The 23,789-nt window shown below is 37.6% G+C and overlaps 1 protein-coding gene across 3 annotated transcripts in view; it reads right to left on the reverse strand.

Moving 5' to 3' along the window:
- ARHGAP5 (Rho GTPase activating protein 5) overlaps positions 1-21,586 on the reverse strand; it is an 81,398-nt gene extending 59,812 nt beyond the window's left edge. For 2 of the 3 annotated variants that reach the window (XM_058540752.1, XM_058540750.1), the window contains exons 1-2: positions 21,140-21,227; positions 4,619-8,506 (exon numbers count right to left, since the gene is read on the reverse strand). In XM_058540752.1, coding sequence (XP_058396735.1) covers positions 4,619-8,338 — 3,720 coding nt within the window. In that variant the 5' untranslated portion in view covers positions 8,339-8,506; positions 21,140-21,227. Of the gene's footprint in view, positions 1-4,618; positions 8,507-21,139; positions 21,228-21,525 lie in introns of those variants that run through there. The other variant, XM_058540751.1, reaches the window with a different exon arrangement.
- Positions 21,587-23,789: the final 2,203 nt, after the last annotated feature.

The raw sequence follows: 23,789 nt of genomic DNA on the forward strand, positions 1-23,789 counted from the left end.
GTCAAATCAGGTTATGCTGCCAAGTTCTAAAAAAAAAAGCTTTTGGGTTTCAGAGGTTACCGGATTTCAAAATTGCAGTTAAGGGTCCGAGCACCTATATTTTAATTAGGATTTGTGCACGTAGACTCTTAAGTAAAACAGGACTATAATTTTCCTTTCTTATACCATCCTTGTCTGGTTCTGGAATTAAGGATGAACCAGATGACTGCAGAGAATGAATTAAAGAATGTATTCTCCTGCTTTCTATTTTCTGGAACAGTTTGTAGAACACTGGAATGGTCTGTTGCTTGAAAAGTCTCCTGTAAAATTATCTGCACCTGGTATTTCTGTGGCAAGATCTACTACTTCATAATTTAATAGTTATAGGATTATTCAAAGCTTTCTTGTCTAGGTAAATTATATTTGTCCAGGAGTTTTTTAATTTTGTTTAAACTTCCAGACTTGTTGACATAATATTATTGATAGCATTCTCTACTATCTTTTTAATCTGATGTATCTGTAATTATATTCCCCTTTTCATTCTTGGTGTTTGTTTATGACTTTTTTTCTGATCAATATTGTCAGACATTTGTCTATTTTTCTAGTCTTCTTAAAGAATCAACTTCTAGCTTTGTTGATTTCTCACTTGGTCCCTGAACCCCTATCACTTTAACACTGAACGTGTACATCAGCCTCCTAGCTAGATTATCTAATGCTAGTCTCTTTCCTATTTGCAATCTAAAGTCCAACACAACTTGCCTTACTGCTCAGGCCCTGCTTAACTAACTGCTTTTCGATATAAACAAGCTCTTCAGCTTAGTAGACTCTTATAAATGCAACGCTACTTCACAATACCTTGAATTAGAACGGTTTCCTATGATATCTCACCTTGCTTAGTCACAATTTTATGCTTCAGTACAAATGATTTTCCCCACCTAAAATATCTTTTCTCCTTCTTAAAGCCAATCAAAATACTCAAAACTGATGATTTACGTTTTTCATGACGTTCTGTGAAACTAAGTTCACACACTCTATGAGCGATCTCTCATCCTGTATTCTCTTAATATTTATATTTGAACAATACTATCACAAAATAGTCTACATATTTTTTAATTTAACAAATTTACCGTGTGCTACACACTGTTCTAAATAAATATAAACTTATTTCTCATAGCAGCCCTAAGAAGTATGACTATCTCCGCCTTCCTAGACAGAGGGGCAGAGAGGTTACGTACTTACAGCTAGTAAGTGGCAGAGCCTGGATTCAAATCCCAGAAGTCTGGCTCTAGACCACGTGCTCCTAACTATTACACTATGCTTCCTTAAATTGCTCTCGTAGTACTTTCCTAACCCTGCCCCAACCACAATGTATCGTCTCTCAAACTAACATTTAAGCTCTTTAATGGATGCATATCTTCAACTTTTTATCTCCTTCACCAGCTTTTTGTATAGACTTAAGCATTTAGCAGGTTTTCAGTGAATGCTTACTGAATTGAAGCATAAGACAACTTCAATTACTCAAGTCCAGCTTACACAATGAAAATAATTTTTAGGCAAACTAAGCTGCACTAAAGTGCTCCAGCCTTTCTGTAATGCTTAAAGGAAAAATACCACGGATGACTGTTAATTTTATAAATAGTTAGCCTTGGGGAGATCCAAGGCATGTCACTGTGCATATATAAATACGAAGCCCTAAAATATAACTGTGGCACAAATCTGTACCTATGAAGTTGCATTGTAACCCACAGCTCTCTTTTTAAGACCACAGGTCCAGAAACCAGACATTTAAGTGACACCAGATTAAAAAATCACTTACAGATCCAAAAGCTTCTAAAATATAATTTCTCCAATTTTCTTAGAGTTCAAATATCATAACGCATGAATCAAAAAATTAAAGCAATGTTATATAAAAGTGCAAAGAAATTCTAAAACATCTCTAAGACAGCTGAGACTACTGTGAATTAAAGCAGATTATAAGTACGATTCAAAGCCAACTCACCACTTTAATACAAGTGAGGGAAAGACTGACATCAAATGGAGAGAGGTATATTATACCAAGTACTAAGTAGAATCAAATATATGAATCATTTGCAAGTGTGGAGGAAGAGAATCTAGGTCTGATGTTAGTTCCCATTGGTCTCTGTGGCTAGAAATAATAGAAATTCAAGACAAAATACTGTAGCCAGTGAATTTAAGATGCCAGTGATTGTAAACAGCACTATTATTTTATGTACCTCTAAAAAAGAAAGAAAAAACCCTGTTGCTTAAATTATGACATGCCATCAATTCTAAGACACACCCAGATTTAAGAGATGTAAAAAAGTAAAACAATAAAAAAAAAGAAAACTGGATTGTAAAATCAATGAAATACAGTTAAGTGATTAGGTAGGACAAATGAGATGTGAGGAGATTTAATTTAATTCAAGGAACATTAACCTTCAAGGAACATTATCATTAATAAACTAACTGGAATCAGGGACCATGCTAAAATTTCAGAATATAAATACAACTTTGGCACATTCCTTCCCTTCACAGTACTCATAGTTAAGAAATATTAAAAGAGCTGTAGTAATAATAAATATCAAGTCACTGAAATACTCATGCCTTTTGAATCTAGTGATTCCACTGTCGTAGATTTACCCTAAAGAAATAATCCAAGAGGAACAAACTTTTACGCAAATTGGCCACTGCAATAAAAAAATGATAGCAAAATTAAAAATTCGGACGCCTAACCATCCAGTTTTGATACAATTTGCTAAATGGTAAACTACACAATGACTAAAAGTATAATTTAAAAGACTATAGAGCAATATGGAAAAATACGACTAAGTGAAAAAATATAGAAAAATATATGTATACACTACGATTGCAACTGAATAAAAATTAGGTAAAACTGGGAGGGAGATATAAAGAACATTACTGGGACATATGTTCAAAAATCTTATGTTTTTGAAAAAACTGTGTTTTTGAACATAGATTGTAGATTTAATAATAGTATTGTATCATTGTTAAATTTTTTGATTTTGGTATCTATACTGTTGCTATTTAAGAGAATGTTCTTGTTCTTAGGCAATAGACAATAATGTATTTAATGGTAAAAAGATCCATTATCTCCAAGTTAAACCTCAAAGGGCTCGAAAACAAATAAACAAACCCCAATATACATATACACATACACACAGCTCAAGCAAGTGGGGAAAAGGTAAACAGTGGAGAAATCTTGGTAAAGGGTATATAAGAGCTCCTTTTACTCTTCCTGCAACTATTCTCTCAGTTGAAATTATATCAAAATAAAGTTAACAAAACAATTAAGTAGATTTGTGATCAAAAATGAAAAAATAACACACAAAAATAAAAGCAATTTAAAACGGAAAGACTGTGGATACTTTGTTTTTGTTAATAAGCATTAAGTAGTTTTAATAACATAAGCAAATTAGGAGAAAAATACTGAAGTCTTTGGGCAATGATAAAATGTGTAGCAAGGACTAGTGGTAATAGGGTGAGTATGAAAAGATGCCAGAGATATTTAGCAGTGTGTTGTGAGTCACGAGTTTGTGCTTTAAGTCTAGATGAGTCTTATTTTAAAACAGTTTACACGCCTAATCTAGAGAACAGTTAATGATAAAATGAGTAAATACTGCAGCTTAAACTTAAAAAGTAAAATAGAACCTATTCAACTATAATGGGCAACAATTACTATATGTAGGAAAACTATCTAGAATAAGCCTACCCAAAATATCCATATCTTTAATTGGGCTTGATAAACAGCAGTCAGCTGCAGTAAACATGCATTGATTAAGACTACGGACTTAACTGATGAAAAAATTATCAGTATGCAGAATAAAAGCCTATTGAATGCTATCTTAAGAACATAAAAACCTTGAATAAAGTTTGTGTACACTCAAGTGTCAAACAGTATTAGAAGTGAAGCTGCCAAAGCACCACTGTGAAAAAGATCTAATAAAAATAAAAATTATTAGATACAACTTTAATAGCACACATATGTAGGTTTCTAATGCTTAATACCATCAGATAAGTTAATATCTATTGAAAATATAGAAGACAAAAACTTGCTCTTTGGTCAGAATTCTATAACTCAAACTTCAGAAACCTTTCTGCATGTCTTCAGACAGTATACCACCATCCACAAAAAAGCTGCCTGGAAAATTTAATAAATTTCCAAGACTACAAATTATTACAGTTTTACTGTGTTGTTAATTATTCTTGAGTGAGATGGGTATACCAAATTAATATTGGAAAACTGGTTAAGTCAGAAGGGAAAAACAGACAAATGGGATGCTTACAGACAAACAAAAAAAAGAAAATCACTTTATATCTGGGTTTTGGCAAAGAGAATAAACATAGTCACCTAGAATTTTTATGCTGAAGAATGTGAAATCAAACTTCTACCCCAATTAAGGCACAAGTAAACAAAATGCATAAAATAAGTAACAAAAAAATAATTCGCCCTCACAAAATATTCATAAAATTAAAAAGAGCTGCTAATTATATTTACTTAATGACATAAAGCAGCCTAAGTTTTTACTGATGTCAAATCTATTATCTTAAAAAAAAATACATTTTTTAAAAGGCAAAACAAACATCTTGATAAACTTTACTGACCATAAATTAAACTTACCTTCTTATCTTCTTTTACTTTGTGGGTTTTCTTCTTCATTTTCTTATCATCTAACTCCTGGTCTGAAGTGATTGCAGGATTATCAATACCACCTTTCCAAGTTTCAACAGGAGAAAGTAGTGGATCTTCTTCACTTCCTCGATGTCTTCCTTTTCTCTTTGTTTTAGAAGTGGTGAAAGCCTCATCATCACTTGCATCTGAATGTGTTCTTCTATAGTATGACTTGGCTTTACTAAACAGGGTTTTAGATTTATATTTGTATTTTGAAGGTCTTCGTTCCCCATGACTTTTTGAGGTTCTATCCGAAAATCCATTTTCTTCATCTCCTTGGGTGTTATTTACAAACGAGTTTCGAATTTTAATAATGCGATTCTGACTATCATCTGGGACAACATATATCTCATCAGAATAGCCCTTCTGCTTGAAGATTGTGTCAATGGGTTCCGCATAGTTATCTGAGGGATCCATATCTTCAGGATGTGCCAAAGGCACCCGGGAAGTCTGTTTTCTTGGATTTTTACCAATACCAGCTTCAATTGTTTTTAAAAGGTTTGGATCTAGTTTTTTCACATTTGTCTTAGGTACAATTGGTTTAGGTTTAATAGGTGGAGGCACTTTATGGTTGCGTTCATGGTCATGACAGTTTGGGGTGCTATGAATAGGATATTCATTTCCTTCCAAATCTAATCTATATCTGGAACGGTCACTAGGTGTTGGAAGCAACTGTACATCATCCCCAATTGGACTATAAGGAGGTGGTGCTTCTGTATCATCATCTGAATCAGGGTAGTTGTTATAGGGAAAACAGTCTCTGGGAGATGGGAGAAAAACATCCTCACTTTGATGGGTTGATTCTCTTGTATTATCAGATAAATAAGAATTTTCTATCATATTTTTTTTCTCTAGAACATCACTGAAAAACAGTGTAAAGACCTCGGTTTGCCGATGATATTGAGATAAAGAATACAATGCTGTAAATTTAGCAGTGATCTCAGTTGCGATGTGTTCACCTTCAGTCATTAATTCTTTAATGGCCTCATTTTCAAAAAAATCTGCTTGGCTGTCAGTAACTGCCACCAGCTGTACAGGAATGGTATCCTGAACTTCTGACAGAAATGCTCGAAGCATTCCCATTGATGCTTTCCGTTTGGCAGAATAAACTAATATATACCCATGAACCAGTTCATCTTTCCGTACTCCAATTGAGGAATGGTATGATAATATTGTAATCTGTATTCGCCTCCTTTTTTCACCAATAATTTTATCAAGCATTAGGGAATTATTCTGTCCAGCTTGAGCAGCACTGCAAGAATGAGAATCAAGGAAGGGTGAAAGAATAAGATCCACGCTAAACGGATCACCACACATGGCACACATGACAATCCTCAAGTCAGCTTCTGATACATCCTTATTGGTAGGAACTGGGCTCACCACATCTAAATTATGTTTAACCGATTCTAATACTCCTCTTAGAGCTTGCTTTATTTGCGTTTCATTAAATTTACGAGGATACGTACCAGCTGGTACATCTACAAAAGGACACTGTAACTTGTTCGCCAACTGTTGCCCTTGGTGCCTGAGAATTGGTAAATTCTTACTAATAGAATCTCTCTGATTAGCCAAAATTAATGTAAATGGAAGGTTAGCCATATATTTATCTTTTCTGATCTGAGAAGCTTCAGTTCTTATTTTTCCAATAAATTCCCCAATAAAATTCAGTGACTCAATGGAATTAAATACACAGAAGCACCCATGTGGTTTAAAGGCGGCAGTCCATAACTGACTTAAAAAGTAAGGCGACTTGGCATCAACTGGCCGAAGATCAAGTTCATAAATTTTTCCATCTAAGGCATACTCATCATCAGTGGATTGTGTCCTTATCTCATTTGCTAGTTCTTGGGCAAGGCCATCCTTCCCTAAAATGAAAAGATTAACTTTATCTATACTGGTACTATCATGATACAACCGTAAGCGGCCATGATCCAACTGCAAAAGGCTACTGGCAAGTAACTGCTCCACTTTAATGTCTGTACAATTTTGGCCACTAAGACATGTTTCTTTAGTGGGATGATACACAAACCCTATATGCTTAAGTAGAAGAGACTCCCTATCAGGTGCAAGTTTTTGTAAAGCTTTATATCTAGGTTCTTCACTCAAAACTGTATGAATTTCACTCATTTTATCTGAACTAGGTGTTGCATTAAGATCTAAATCATAAAAAAGTTCAGAATGCTCAAAAAGCATTTCCTGAAACTCTTCTTTGGCTTTTTCAACTATTTCTCGCTGATGCCTACCATACACTTCTTTGCTATCAGCCTCAGTGATGTATTTGAAGGCTTCATCCTCCATAACAAAGCACATAACTTCCTCCCACGGCTGTCCAGGTGAAATGAATTGAATTTTTTCCAAAGTCTTTTTGAATTTTTCCTTCATCTCTACCCTCCTCTTCTCTGATATTAGATGTTGTACATGGTTCTGATAGACTTTTTCAGCTTCTAAAGTGCTCAGAAGGTCAAATGGAATTCGTCTATCATTGATTTTGTCTATGTGGTCAGTTTCATCCCAAGGTGTTTTTTCTAGCACCACAAAACATAACTGAAAATCTGCTCTCTTTTCCATTAACTTCAAAGCTTCTGACCAATTCAAATGTTCAATCTCCTCTAGATTTGGCAAAAGAGTGTTAAAAGCTCTTGGTAGAGTGTTTATATATTCTTCTCTCCTTTTTCTTATATGTTCCTGTTTAAGTTGTTCTATATGTTTTGAAAATGTATTTCTGGCTTTTCTTGTTCCCTCTAAGTTGATGTACTCTTCATAATCAGGATGATTTTTTAATTTATTACTAACAGTTTTCCAAGTTGCATGATAATCTCTCACAGTCTGCACAAGTTTTTCAAACTTATCTGTTGCTGTGACAACAAGTTGTCTCTGTGTTTTATAAGCATCCAGATAGGGAATAATTTTAGGCTTGCCACGAGTTTTATCCAACATTTGTACCAGTGCAATGAAACATGTCTCAATGTTGACATTAAATCGTGCAGATGTTTCCACTACAAGAAGGTTCTTTTTGTTTGAAGCAAATGCCTGAACTTCTCTAAGATAATGATCCACGCATTCATCACATTTAGTTGCTGCTATTATTACAGGTTTTTTTGATTTTGATAGTTGGACAAAAAGGTTATTCACAAATTTAAGTTGGTCATCAAACTTCCTATTACATCCCTGACTCACGTCAATGCACAATAAAAATCCATCTACATTGAGCTTCCCTTCAGGCATTTGCTTCTGTTCAAAGTCTTGCTCCAAGCCTAGTTGATCAGTGCAAATGTACATTAGTTTTTCTGCTGACTGCAATTTAGAGGCAGCTGCACGTTTTATATATGGTTGCAAATTCGTACTCCGATGAGGCAAGAAAGTCTGGTCATCAATGAACTCTGTTTGTTCAATGACATGAATTTTGCACTCTACTCCATCTTCACCATTTTGTGTTATGTCACCCCAGTACAAAAAGTGATCATTATTTACTACTCGTCCTCCAAAGTCAATGGTGCTAAGCACAGAAGTATGTTCTGGATAATATTCATCTGCTTTTGAGCGTACAAACCTATTGCACAAACAGGACTTTCCAACTCCACAGTTACCTTTGTCTTTTTCAGTCCCAGAGAGTCCAACTACACTGATAGTATAGGATGGGGGGCGAGGCTCTTTGTTTTTTGCCATCATCACTCTCTTCTAGTGTCTCTACATTCATAAAGGTAACCAGATACACTTCTCATTCTGAAAATAAAATTCCCTCAAAATACAGATCCCGAATTTCAGAACTGTATTTGGTTCTTTGTATCTCCCTCATTTCTGTGCAGAAAGGTCTTCAAGATCATATGGATCATCTTCCTAGAAAGAAGAGAAAAAGGACAAATCTTAATCATGAATTACACACATTGAATTACATACATATTAAAGATGTTCATAACAAAGCACCATGTAAGTTAACAGCAGTGTTAACACGTATTTTAAGAAATCACCATCGAGTTTATGATTTACTGCTATAAATGCAAGCTGGCCTCAAAATTTAAGGCAAATCTAACAGTTAAAATAACTAAATATAAAATTTAATGTAATGTCTCACAAACTTTAAAATAAGCCCCTATTAACCAAATGTGTGTTTTCTCTCAACTCCTTCATGAATTTGAAGAAACAATTAGTCCTTCCCCTCCCCCTCAGTTTTCCTGCCTTCTGTGACTGGAGGCTGTTTGGTGATAACTTAAACGTACTAGCTGCCTTAACAACTTCCTCATAATTTTTAAAAACAACCTGCTTTCTATTATAAGGTTCCTCAAAACTTATTCCCTAAAATGCAATTTCATATGCATTTAGAAAGATTTTAGAATTAAAAAAATTATTCCAAGAAGTTCCAAAACAGTCCCAGGAAATTTATCAAATTTTATGCCCAAAACCAATGAAGAATATTCAAATACTTAAGTAGGAAAACAGAAATAAATGGACAGTTAATATAAATAATGACAGTATTTAACTAGATAGATCAATGCTTCTTAAACTATCCAAGGTAAAGGATCAATTTTTTTCCGTATCTGCAAGTCCAATTTTGTAAAAAGCAATAAACGAAATTTTTAAAAAAATCCAAGCCCCAATTTCTTCTTAGATTCAAGAGACATAAAATTACTGTCAAATTGTTTCCAAATGTTCTGGATTTCTGCATTTATTTTCTCTCAAAGTAGTTACAAAGAGCTCATGGACTACATTTTGAGTAACACCAAGCTAAACAATTTTAAGATTATATATTTGAGACAATCTTTTAGAATTATTTGATCTACTAGCAATATTATGTAACCTTCAAGAATTGCAGGTAATTTAATTTAGGTTATTTATTTATGTGGAAACAATGAATCAGTCTCTTATAAAAGTTTTATTTGGTATTTCACGTTCTTTTGAGGTTGAATTAAAAGCAATACATCATTTCTACCACATCAAAATTTCACAAGATGGGGGAAATGTCCAGTCATGTACATTAACATATGTGAAAATTATCTTCAACCCAGATAAAATAGAGAATATAAAGAACATGAAGAAAAAAACAAGAGGTAAGAGCCATCACCTGCCCCAATACCTTGCTTCTCCACTGACCTCAATTGCAAGTAAACATCTATTCGGATTATACTGTAATGTGCTCTAACAACTAATGGTAAAGAGAAATTGTCCTTGTAATTTAAAACTTTGTCTAATATTTCTGGTAAAATAATATTTAAGAGTAAAATTCCAGATTTATTCTTATACCCCAGGAGTTTATTCTATTAGCCTCAAGTAAATATTAACAATATCACCCATGTGATATTCAAATAAAATGTTTATTAAGTTCACTTTTGTAATAAGTAAAACATTACTATGTTGAAGGAGCAACACAAGTAGAAAACCATGAGTAAAGAGAACTGATTTCAAATCCAACTCCTATTATTTTACTAATGACAATAATAAAACCCTAAACCTCGAGACATGGTTCCCCCATCTATAAAATGGGGTCATATGTCTACCTAAATTTAAGAACTAAATCATTTTTTTAAATGTTAAGTGTCTAGCAAACAAAAGGTGCTTAATAAATATTAGTTCTGTTTCTTAATTTGATTCTTAGAACCAGGGAAGCTGCCCAAGATTTATAAAAAATGACGTGATCAGAGTTGTGACTTACAAATATTTATCTAGCAGCAGTGTACACAATAACTAGAAGAGAAATTAGGGCAGTCCCATCCAATCCTATTAACTTTTTTTTATTAGTAAAGTTTTTTTTAAAAATCTTAATCTGGTCAAACTGAGTATTTGTACCTAGCACCAAGTTTTAACATTCTTTACCTAAACTGAGTAAAAGAAAAATTGGACTACTTTATGGATATTTACCGAAAAAAAAAAATAGTGAATTAACTGGATAACAAAGTTATATACAGTGATAAAAAGTGAAATTAGTCTGTGAAGACAGCACAATGATTCCATAACTAACAAGGAAAAAATCGAAAACACAGTAGATACAAGGTATACTTTAAAATGGACATCAAGGGAAAACATATCTAGTGATTACTTTGGGGAATTTTTATGTTAAACAGTACAAACACCAGAACAACATATAGCTCTTTATTAAACTTCTATTCTGAAAACTAAGAGCAATTCAGAGGCTTGTAAGACTGCCCTCTGCTTCTAGTTTAAGAGATACAAAGTTGTTAATAGAAAAGTAACAAAACAATGTCAATGAATGGACCTGACAATTGTAGAAAATTTCCAACTACAAACCTAATCCTTGCCATAACAGTCACATCTTTATTAATATTTCTTATACATGCTTATCCAAACACATTAAAAGTAAGACTCATTTCTGCTCTTCTATAGCATAAACCTCAAAATACTGAGAGATACTTTTCTATCTTAAGTTAGAGTGTTAAGAACAGAAACTAAACACTCTATCACACAAAATGTATTTTAAAAGTTTCAGGAGGAAAAGGGCCTTAACATGAAATGAAGATGAGTGGAGAAATGAAGTCACGACCCTTTCACTGGTCATTGAAAAGAGGAAGGCTTTTTATCTAATAGAGTAATAAAACTCTATTATACTGAAGATAAATTTTAATACTGAGGCTTCAACATCCTAATTAATTTGATAACAGCAGTCTCTGAATCACGAATATTAAAGTTTAAATTAAAAATAAAGTAGCTTTGCATGACATTTAGTTTTCACACCAAATTCATAGTAAACTACCTATTAGACACTGCGAGGAACATCCACGTCCTTCTTTCTAACGATGCTCTCAGGCAGGTTACCTGCTAGTATTTTGAAGTCAGCACCAGAGCTTATGTCATGACTCACCATACAGCGATTTTCAAACTACAGTGGAAAAATTCTTTCACCTAGAGGTGAAAAGTAAGGATACTGGGCAAACAGTTGCTCTCTCCTTCCAATTATCTCATCAGAGCAGTGCTTTCTTTTATCTGATTTACCAGTTTACTTAACTCGGCTTTAGTTCAAAAAAGTGTTTTCAGATTTAAAAAAAGTTTGAGAAACCCTAGACCAGAAAAAAACCGTCGCCACATTGCCCTCAAAAAGATTTTGCCATTTGTTTCAGTGAGGATGGTCTTAAAACCTCATGGGACAAAGATAGCTTTCATGAGGTTGGCTGTAATAAGTTATAAGGGAATTTAATTTCAGATACTTGGATAGTTTATACATCCATGAGTTATCCACTGGCCCTCAACATGCATGTCAAAATTGCCCTCCATTAACTAACCAAGGTAGTTTTTCTTCTGTGCTGAGAAAAAAAGAATCCTTTCTGGTTTTTATGCTCCCAATAATAAACTAATGGCCAATGTCTATATGTGAGCTGTTGAACTGGAAAATTCCTTTCAAATATGCTTAATGGTAATATTTGATTATGTCAATCCACACACATCTTTTTTATTTTTGACGTTAACTTTACTTTCATATAACTTGTTCTTGTCTTCTCATAACATCCAGCATCATGCTTATTTTTACCCACGAAGAAACCAAGACAACAGTAGCAATGACTTAAAGTTAGAGGGTTAAGTCTCTTGACCAATCTTTACTTTCTTAAGCATTAGTGCTGCTTTTAATAGTATGCAATGCAATGCAGTTTCTCATTTTGCCTTTAAGATTATCTTATAAACTTATACTTTATTTCAAGGAAATGTTTAGATTAAGATCCTTACAGAAACTGACAACATTTAATTTGAGTGGAACTGTCCTACAACTGTCTGCTGAAATGAAACTATCTCTACAACTAAGTTTTCTAAGATATTTTACTAAGCCATTCGAACATAACATGCTCCTCTTAATAGAGTTTTAATAACACGAAGTTGCTTTCTGCAAAAAAAAAAAAAAAAAAATTTTAAGTTCTACAAGGAATCTAGGCAACTGAAAAACTAGATTCTTAGTAATCCTGGATTTAAACTAAAATTTTTTTGTTTTATACCTTCTCACAAAACTGTTGCATTCATTAATAGAAGGTACAATTTTTTAAATATTTTATACTTTTTAGTATACTGCGTCAGAAAATTCCTATTGGCCCGATTTTCAAAATAGATCCAGAATTTATCACTTTTCACTACCTTTACTGCTATAACTCTCACCCCACCCATCATCATCTCTGGCCCTAGATTATTCCAAAGGCTTCTAAACTAATAGCCCTGCTTCCATTCCTGTTCCTCTTCCCCAGTCCATTCATATCACAGCAGTCAGAGCCTCCCATTCTTCTGCTCTATACCCTCCAGTGGCTCCTACAAGTAAAAGCCAAGTCCTTTCAATGGCTTATGAAAGATCTGCCTTCTCCAACCCTATCTTACTTTCACACTATTCTCCCCATTCTCATGCTGCTCCAGTTAACAGAGAACACTGAGCTGTTCCTCAACATGCTAAGCATGCTCCTGCTTTGGCACTTACCTTTCCCTATAACCCCCCTAACCCCCCTTGCTAACTCCTTACCTCCTAACTTAGCATACAACTTACTTTTTTATTACTTGTCATTAACTCTATCCTTCTCTCCAGCCCACTGCAGGTTTAATAAAGATGCACAAAGGCACAAATTTTTGTTTATTTCATCAATATATCCCAAGAGCCTAAAACAGTGCCTCCCACATAGTAGTCACTCAATAAATGCATGAATCCTAATAAATACTAAAATCAAAATGCTTTTAATTCTTTGGCAAAAAAAAAAAAAGCATGTTGTTTACTAAATAAGTGCTATAATTTATTAATCTAAAAGATTTTTCTAAAGCTATTTATGGAGAAAATATACATATATTTCATTTCAAGGTCCCAAAAATTTAGTCAAAAATTAAGCCATCAGCATAAAGATTATGATCTATATTAATGTATTCAAACAGAATAATCATCTAATTTCTAGTTTTGATATTTAATCTTTTTTGTGTGTGTGAGGAAGATTAGCCCTGAGCTAACACCTGTTGCCAATCCTCCTCTTTTTTGCTGAGGAAGATTGGCCCTGGGCTAACATCCGTGTCCATCTTCCTCTATTTTACGTGGGACGCCTGCCACAGCGTGGCTTGATAAGTGGTGCACAGGTCCACGCCCGGAATCTGAACCTGCAAACCCCGAGCTGCCAGAAGCAGAGCACGCAAACTTAACCACTACGCCACCAGGCTGGCCCCTTAATCATTTTTTAAAAATCACAAATATTGTAGGAAATTACACTTTCAAGACCTAGTCACACAGAAGGAGATTTATAATTACGTGCTCCATCTTAAGTCAAATAAATAAAATATCTTTATATAAACAACTATTCAAAAGAGAAGACAGATCCAAGCCCAAAGGTTATCATATATGCCACAATCTTAGGTAAACTTATCTAGAATAGTTTAAGAATAAAAATATCAACTGTATACTAAAAGATGAATATAGTATAATACTGATATATTACTTTTCTTAATGTCGCTCATTCTCGAAGACATTTATCAGTGCTGTGAAATATTAAAAGAGGAAACGAAAAGCCATTTTAACATATATAAATCAAATAATTAAACAATGTAATATCTGTATGAGAATCAATCATATTCTATAATATTTTCTTTGACCAAGGTTTCTACCACTTAAGTACACAATTTTAAGGTTAAAAGGAATGCTAAAAAGTCATCATTCCTATGAGTCAGTCTTTAGATAAGACTATAATCAGGTGAATAAAAAGAGAATCTATTAAAAATTTGAACAATTTATCTAATGACTAAATAACCTGGAGCATATCCTGATAGGATTCAGGATTAAACTCTGTTAGCATGGAAATTTTCTTGTTTTTTTACCACATTCCCAGCATCCAGAACAGTGATCGACACCCAGTAGTGCTCAAATATTTGATGACTAAACGAATCAATCTCCAGACTCAGATCCTAAACCACTAATAATCTTGAAGCCACACTTGTAGCCAAAATTAACAAAAATCACACAGTACTATGGGCCCATAATGTCTAGGACAGCAGAATATCCTAATATAAAAAGTTCAGGTTTTTTTCAAGACCTATAGTCTGCTCATTAACACAAACTATGGGCTTATCAACAGTAAGCCTCAAGACTCAATGGAAGCACTTCCAGGCGGGTCCAAATAGGCAGTATTCTGGGAGCTCCCCAAGCCCTACTCAGCAAAGGCAATGCTGCTTTTACCCATTTTTATCTTCTGATATTTCAAGTATTTACCGCTTGAAAAAAAAGTTTCACTGCATAAAATATTTGAAAACCAATGACCTAAACTATTCCCAAAGAGATTAACTGCCTACCCTATTATTTAATCTATACTTTCCTCTAACATGTTATGTCTCTGAGGCCTTGGTGTAGAAAGTTATTCTAAACTTTTCCTACACCATTTCCTTATTCTGTGAACCAAAGGTCATCTCATTTATATCAACCTATGTAAACAACCCATTAAGTATTCACTGTGCCCAGCTATTATCTGCTTAGCTTTATGTCAGAGGTTTTGAGGGTACAAAGGTAGGTATAGGGAATTTCACTAAGCCTGTGCTATGAATATGCTCACCTCCCTTCCAGAGTCTGAGTTCCTTATCCTCACTTTGGAGAACTGAGAAGGGTGGGGCAAGGGCATAATTTCACATTCAATATGGTAATACTACAACGGAGGGAAACCATTATTTTCATTATACAAACTACTTAGGTAAGTTTTAACAATTTTCTTAATGATAGGAACATTAAGAGGTCAAGTAAGAACTTAGGAAGGAGCACAGACTAAAAATGAAGTACAGATTAAAAAAAAAATGCCCAAAAGCATTTTTCCTCACTATTTTTAAGAAGCTTTATAGTACCACAGCTGAGGAGACAAAGGCAGTGTGCTATACAATCATGCGTTCCTTAACCACAGGGACATGTTCTGAGAAACGCGTCATTGGACGATCTCATTGTGTGAACATCATGGAGTGTACTTACACAAACCTAGATGGTATAACCTACTACACACCTATGCTATATGGTATTAATCTTATGGGACCACCAATGTATATCTGGTCCGTCATTGACCAAACATCTTCTTCAGTGCATGACTGTACTATGGAACTGATAAACGAATTCAAAGAAATGAAGATCAGTATAAGCTGGATTAGATAGGGCTTGCAAAACTTTTTCTGTAAAAGGCCAGAAAGTGAGTATTTTAAGCTTTGCATTCCATACAGTGTAACAACTATTCAACTCTGCTGTCATAGCACAAAAAAAAGCTATAGACAATACTTAAACAAATGCCCATGACTGTGTTTATAGACACTGAACTTCCAATTTCATATAATTTTAACACAGCACAAAATATTCTTCTTTTAATTACTCCCTCAACCATTTCAAAATGTACCAAGCTAACAGGCAGAAGGCCTGATTTGACCCAGAAGCCATAATCTGCAGACCTCTTGCAAAAGATTAAGTTTCAGTGAGGAGAGAGGATTTGAGTGAACTTTGAAAAACAGACTGGATTTGGATTTTAAAAAGAAGTCATTCCTGATGTGTGATTAGGGTGGAGTAGTTGAGCACAGGTGCCACATTGGAAAGTAGAGACTTCTTATTTCATTTACTTCTGAAGAGATGACTATAGAATGTCTTCAAGGGCAAACAAGAGTTAGACCTTGTAATAAGTACTAAGAAGTCATTATAGACTAGAAGCGGAATACAAAATTAGATTTGGTAGGGCACAAAGCCCAAGAGATGGACAAATACTGGAGGCTTGAAAGCACCTGAACTATCACAGAACTGAAAAGAGCAATCCAAGACAAAGAGAGTTTGGTGACAGGCTACCAGATATAAGAAATAAAGACAAGTCAATGTTTCTTAATGAAAAACTAATCAGTTTCAGCAGCAGATAGCGGTATCATTTAAGTTTCAGGTGAAAGTATTTCCAAAGACAAATGAAAATACAGAAATGAAATGAGGCAAGTCCAGATTAGCAACCTAAGTTTCAAGATCATAAACTTTAGAAAATTATATGACACGATTTGATTTAATACTCTTCTAAGAAACACTCAAAGAGTTACACACTTGGTTAACAGAGAGGAGTAGCAATCTGGATCTTTCAATACCCCAGATCATAGGAATGATAATTTTCCCCTAGTTCTCTAAATAGTCAACCAAAATAAAAATAAATAAAAAGACATATTATTTTGGCTCTGAAAAGGTTAGGTAAGGAAAGAAATATAAAATTTTGTATCAGGAAGAGTATATGATCAACAAGGAAGAAAATAAACTATACCATATCAGATGCCAGGTACAAGTTTTTCCAAGGCTGTTTGACAATGCCAAATACACCAACAAGCAAAGATAGTAATGCAAACATTATTTATTTCCCCATCACTCCTTTTATTAGCCTTGTGTCAATACTTTTCTCCAAATCTTTCAATTTGGCTCATAAGATACAAACTGAAGCTGTCACATTTTTACCTTATATTCTCCCCTCACCTGCCAATCTATCCTGCACCTCCCTGTGCTTTTGGTCCACAGTGGCATTAACCTGCCTAAATGTCTTTTTTTCTCACTTATCCCAATCCTAGCAACTTCTAAAGATTATCTCCTTTATCTAAATTCCTTTACACCAACTTTTAAATCAGTATGTACTGCCTTGTATACAGTCTTCTACTCTATCTTGAACTGGCATTTAACTATTCCTAAATTGTGGAGCTCTCTCCCTACTAGAGCTATAAGCTCTTTTAAGGTAGCAATATTTTATATTTCCCTGTATCACTCACAGTGCCTAGCTGCTCAATAAAATATTGGTCGGGGATAATAAAATAGGCTAAATCTAATATGAAACTAGAAAAATGAAAATTCACTTTAACCATTAACTCTTCGTGATGAAAAGCTTGAGAATCTAACCAAGGGACACAAACTAGTCACATTTTAACCCTAAAATTACAAAGTTATGCATAACTCTTTTCCCCAAGTAATAGTTCTTTTTTTCATTCCTTGGTAAGGAAGATTGACCCTGGGCTAAAATCTGTTGCCAATCTTCCCCTTTTTGCTTGAGAAAGATTGTCCCTGAACTAACATCCACTCCAATCTTCCTCTATTTTGTACGTGGGACACCGCCACAGCATGGCTTGACGAGCAGTGTGTAGGTATGTGCCCGGGATCCAAAACCGTGAACCCGGGGCCATCGAAGCGGAGCACGTGAACTTAACCACTACGCCACCAACTGGCCCCAGCCCAGTAACAGTTCTAATTCCAAGGAGTAAAACATATAGACATGACCAAAGATTAACAACCTATTTATTTGACTGCAAATCTCAGGTATCGCGGACAATCAATCTACAAAATACAGTGAAAAAAGATCAACCTTGTTTACCATCTCTCTTTCATTTAAAATGCTACTTGCAGTTAAAAGATCCAAATTCAAATGTTTCTTCTTCTGTAAAGGATTCCCAAACAGGCCCTGATAGAAACAGTTGTTCCTTTTCTATTTACTCCTTTATAGTTACTACCTCTTCAACCAAAGCTTGAGCTACACCATCGCTAATTTATCTTGGTATCCCCAAGGCCAGGCACACAGTAAGTACTAAATAATGGTAATATGAATTAATGAATAACAAATCAGAGGCTTTCAATTTTTTTTTAAACACAGATGATTTTTTCCAAGGATTTCTTATATTTAAGTACAATACATATAACACACAAAAATAGAAGCTGCCCTGGTTTGGGAGGTGGGTTGTCAGAGCAAGTCTCAAGACATCTAGGAAAAATACATAAGGGGTCCAAGAAACAGAGTTTGAAAACCAACTAATTTAAAGTTCATACTTAAAATTCTTAGCATTGAAGTATCTTCCCTAATTTCTAATATGGTTTTTCCTGGTTAGATAAAATGAGCAACAACAATCTTCACTTAATCAAACAGGAGCTTGATTACTCAAGTCACCAGATGGTGGACCACTTTATCGAAGTTTCTAGACACTTCTTTTAAAAACTAAATTCCCCTGGTGTACTTAAGGTATTTTACAAACATCTTTTAGGAACAAAGACTCTACTAAAACAGAACACTACACGATGCTTCTTAAGTCAATTACATTATTTCCATATCTTCTTGGTGTACAAAGAAAAAATCATGGATCTTACAGCCCAAATAAATAGTTTTTAAAATGTCATCTATGGAAACTGAAGTAGTGACAATTAAATCTTATTCTGTAGCTACCAAGAAAATCTCTATCACGCCATTTCATATTTAAGAAGTCAATACTAAAAGCAACACTTAAGTCTTGCTAACGTTGAAAAAGTGAAAGTTTAGTACAGTCTTCATGAGACATAACTTTTTCTTCAATTTAAAAAAGTGAGTTACAAAACTAGTATTCTAAGCTATATCACAACCTCAATTCCAAAAAAGGAATGCAAATACAGTATTTTATTCCCTAAAAAAATCTTAACTTTCAAGGTCAAAATAATTTATTTTCTCCAAAAGAGTAAATGTACTAAATCTACCACTCAGAAAAAAAAGGAATAGGCAGGAAGGATGGTTTCAAAATATTTAGATAAATACCATGTAACAGAGTTAAGATACTAATTTTGCATTTTTTTAAAATTGCTAAACTAATTTAAATGGGGGGTGTGCTAAAAACTAATAAACATATCATAATTCTGTGACAATTCTTTCTTATATCAAAGTGTAACCCACCCCATTCCCCAATGCTCTTATAATTAATGAACAAAGAATGGTAAAATAAGACACGCTGAGGGGGGGTTAAAAAACATAGCCTACACGTGACAACCAAATCAACTGTTAGCTAGTCCTCTGTATCGTTCTAATTTCTGCTTTACCTCAATCAGATCAATAGTGCTATTTCCTGAAAGTTAAATGCATAGATACACTCAGCTTTTCAATCATGTATGTTTAGTCATAAAGTACTCCAAGGCCTACTCAAATTGTTGGTGACCAGCACTCATTCACTCTCTTCCTCTGCTCTACTATAGGTACAAGAAATGTGGGTCAATTACAAAGAACAGATGAAAGAGCCAAAAACGAGAAGGCAACTTAAAATGGAAAACCTTAATCTAGAAACTGTCTAGTAGGTTACCGATATGGTCAGTATGTATATCTAAAAATACTAAATAAGAATAGAGTTTTATCATATTAAAGTAAAATAAACTGGAATTGACAGTAAAGCATCTCCAAACACATTTTACTAATATATCTTATTTGACCAAATATTTTTCAGAATAGTTGCATCTACATCAAATTTTTGTTAACCAGTTTAAATGACGACTTAGAGAAATATTCCCTGAAGTGAATGAGATTCTCAATGCAAAGAAACACCCTCCACTACCCTGTTCAAACCGAACGTTGGTTTTGGATTTGTTTTAAGCGGAGCCTGCATAAGCCCCCCACCCCTCCCGGGCCCAACACCTGTAGAAGGCAGCATAAGCAAAGACTAGTAAATACAGCGACGTATTTCACTGTTTTACACCTGAACATTTTTTCTGAATGATATCGTTTCCTCCCTATCGCAAAAGAAAAAGCAAATCATCTTTGGAAATTTAAACTTAAAAACGCGCGTACACACCATCTGCGTGCCTATTTTGGTCTACATTTAAAACATTTAAATTCCCATTTATTAAGCATGGGCCCAAGCTGGATTTCTATCATATGGTAAAAGTCTAAGCGTCTCCCCTGCAACTTTCTCGGAATTTTACTAAACGTCCTCCTCGCTCGCCCTGACTTCCGAGCACCTTCCAGCCTCGACTACACCCGGAGCCTCCACCTCCCCTGCATTTCTAATAACGCCGGGGAGGGCGGGGGCGAGGGAGTGAGTGGATTTGTGTGGATAAGTGCGCGCGCGCTCCCGCGCCGTTCCCCACCCCCACCCCCACCCCCACCCCGATACTTTTCTTTAGTGGAAACAGGGAGAACCTAGAGGTTATTCCAGCGAAAACTCCATATCAAAGCCCCAGCCCAGGCGCAGGCCGCCGACAGGACTCCGCGTCGGGGTTGCGCAGTGCAACTTCTCACCCCTACCCGAGCTGCAGCGGCAGATGGGAAACTGAAGGGAACGAGGGAGGCGCGGGGCAACGGGGGGAGAGTGAAAGGGCCGATCCGCCGAAAGGCGCTTAAGTTTGCAACCCAGATCGTGTTTCCGCGGGGAGGCGCCCACCCCTTCTCCCCCCGCCAGGTGGAACTCGTTAACGGCGGCCACCCGGCCAACGGACACCGCCACCGTCCTTCCCCACGTACCGCCCGCCACCAGGGCGAGAGCGGTCCCGGCCGCCAGGCCTCCGCCGCCCCCGACCCCGTCACCTGTGGGGAGAGCGCCCTCTCCCCGGCCTCTCTGCCCTTCACGCCGACCGTGTCCCCCGCGGCCGCCGCTGCCCGCCCGGCCTGCGAGGACGGAGCGCGGCGCCAGGCTCCCCCGGCGGCGGCGGCGGGGCCCCAGCCCTGAACTGGTTACAACCGGCGGCGGCGCCCGAGCGGGGCGGCGGGAGGGTCCCCAGCGGGGAGGGGGCGGGCGGGCAGGCCCCGAGGAGCTGCGGGCGCACGGTCCTACCTAACACCGCCGGTCTCCTCCGTCTCCTCCTCAACGGCAGCGGCCCCGGTGGTGGCGGTGGCGGCGGCAGCGACATTCCTGGGGAGCGCTCCCGCCGCCGCCGCCTCCTCCTCCACTCTCGGCTCGCCTCTTCCCCGGCGCGCTCACCGAGCGCCGCGTCCCTTCGGCCACCTCCCCCCGCCCTCCCCGACACACACGCCCCGAAACCTCAAGCCCTACGGCTCCCGCGGCCGGGTCACCCAACCTCCCCCCTCCCTCCCCACCACCAGCGGTGGCCCCGACCCTCCCCCCCTTCCCCAGCGCCCGCCGCCGCGCCGGGCTCAGTAATGGCGGCCACTCGGGCTCCCTCGGCTGACGGATCTCTCTCCCTCTCTCCCGAACTTTACCTCAGCATCTCTCCCGGCGCGCACCGCCGGGACGCACGCGCGCGCGCAGCCACACACCCGGCCGGGGGCGGAGCGGCGGGGCAGTCTCGACGGGGGCGCGCGCGCGCGCGCCCGCGCCGCCCTCCCCACAATCCCCCGCCCCCGCCGCCCTCACCTCGCGACGCCTCCCGCGCCGCGCGCCCGGCTGGGCCCCGCCCCTGCCCTCGTCTCCCGGGAGCCTGGGAAGGCGCGAGCGCCCGAGCCGGAGGGAGGGGAGCGAGCGCGCGGGCCCGCGGTCTCGCAGTCGGGCCGCCTCACCGATTGGCTTCTGCCCCTCCCCCTTCTTCCTCCGCCTCTCCCACCCATTGGTTCCCTCTCCTACTCCAGTCCTTCTCACCTTTTCCCTTTTACCCATTGGCGTGAGTATTTTTCCTCAGCTTTCTCCTTTCTCCGTGGTCTGCTCCTCCTCCGTCCCATCCTCCACGCCTTAGAGGCTGCAGACCGTGCAGCCCAGAGCACGGCCGTCTGCGAGCATTCCCTGATTTCTCCCTCTCCTTCGGTTCCGGTTTCTGGCCGTAACTGAGAGCAAACCACAAAACTGCAAAGGAACCTGATATGTATTGTGTTAGGCGTTGCGAAACATCGCAGGGGCACTCACTGATTCTCGAAAAATCACCCCACGGTCTCAGCGTTAAAGAATTCAAGGGAGGAAACCATGCGCCCAAGCTCGTTCGCAGGGACATGCTCGCGTGTGTGCTCCGGTGTGTGCGGCCAGTGTCCTGCGTGGGGATGCTCGCCAGCCACAGGCATCACCCGCCCGGGAGCCGGAGCCATGCGCACCCAGAAGGCAAAACTCCATGGGAGCAAGAAGAATCCATTTCTCCGTCGACACCACGCAGGGACGCAGGCAGGCCCTGGTTTATCCGTTCTTAGGGAAGTTGAACGAGATGCCAAGACTTGGGGAGGGTTTTAGGGTGACCCCAAAGACCCCTGCTCACACCACTACCAGCCCAACCTGAGGAACCACCAGCCACCTGGTTTTTATTATGCGGCTTTAAATATATTGAGTATTTTTTGAGCCTTCTAGAAATCTCACAAGTTTGGGGGTACCCTGGGCTTTCCGTGTATTTCTTGTCTGGGCATTGGCATTGATGAGCAAGAAAGGACAGTAGAAAAATGCCTTTCCTTTTACCATTGAAGAAACTGAGGTCTTGTGACTTTCCCAAGGTCATCAGAATCTGTCTTACACAGATGTCTTAAAATAGTTGCCAGCAGATGAAAGAATGGGCAAAAACATAAATCTACCCCCATTCGTTGCTAAGTCTAAAAGGAGGAAGTAATTTGAGGGAGAATTTCTCTTCCCGGCAAGGTTTGTTGCCTGCATTGAAAACAGTTCGTCATCAGTAAAGTTAACATATAAAAAGTCTTTGAAATTCAAGTTATTCTTTATTTCGTATGTTACATAAGGTAATGATATTAGCCAAGGTTGCTTTTTAGTGTTATAATGATGCAGCTGCTGCCAACCAGAAGTACAGTTACAGTCTGTTAGTAAAGAAGAACAAAAACTGCCTTTTGGTAAAAATCCGTTGGAAAATATTTGTCAGTAAATCTGTTACAATATTCCAGCAGAAGTTCTGTTTGTTTGTTCCACACCCCTACTCTCTACTCTCCATATTTCTCAAAGGTAAACTTAATAGAAGCAGAAGAGACATGATTAATTTCTCTATATGTCTTACTCCCTAATTTTAAAAAGGCATGACTAAAATTCCTTACTCCAGCCACTCTCTTGCATCTGAATGGTACCAAATACTGTATAGGTTGAGTAACATCTGTAGGTGCATCTTTCTTTCACTTACAAACCATAGGCAAAGAAGGACTCTAAGAAAACTTGCAATGATAGTAAATATAGAGGGGAGGAAAGGAAAAAAGGAGAGGAGGAAATTGGGGAGAGGGGTGGAACCATCAAAGTGTGGTCATAAAGTCATAAGTACCTATATCGCTTGTATAGGTTGGAGAGTTCATGCATTTAAATGAACTTCTTGACCTTTGTACTAAAAGTCCTTAAAAATACAAGCAGCCAATTCAGTCATAACTTTAGGGTGTCTACCCTAAAGATACTTTAAAAATTATTTCCTAAATAATCAGAAATTTCATAACCATGAGCATGCATCAACATAAACCAAAGTCAAATAAATCAGGACTTTTAAAGGACACATTAACATCTGAAGAACGTGTCATCTTTAAAACAGGACGTGATATTGAAGAATCAAGACACGATACTACTT

Source organism: Diceros bicornis, chromosome 5, assembly GCF_020826845.1.
Source record: "Diceros bicornis minor isolate mBicDic1 chromosome 5, mDicBic1.mat.cur, whole genome shotgun sequence".
Classification (NCBI taxonomy): Eukaryota; Metazoa; Chordata; class Mammalia; order Perissodactyla; family Rhinocerotidae; genus Diceros; species Diceros bicornis.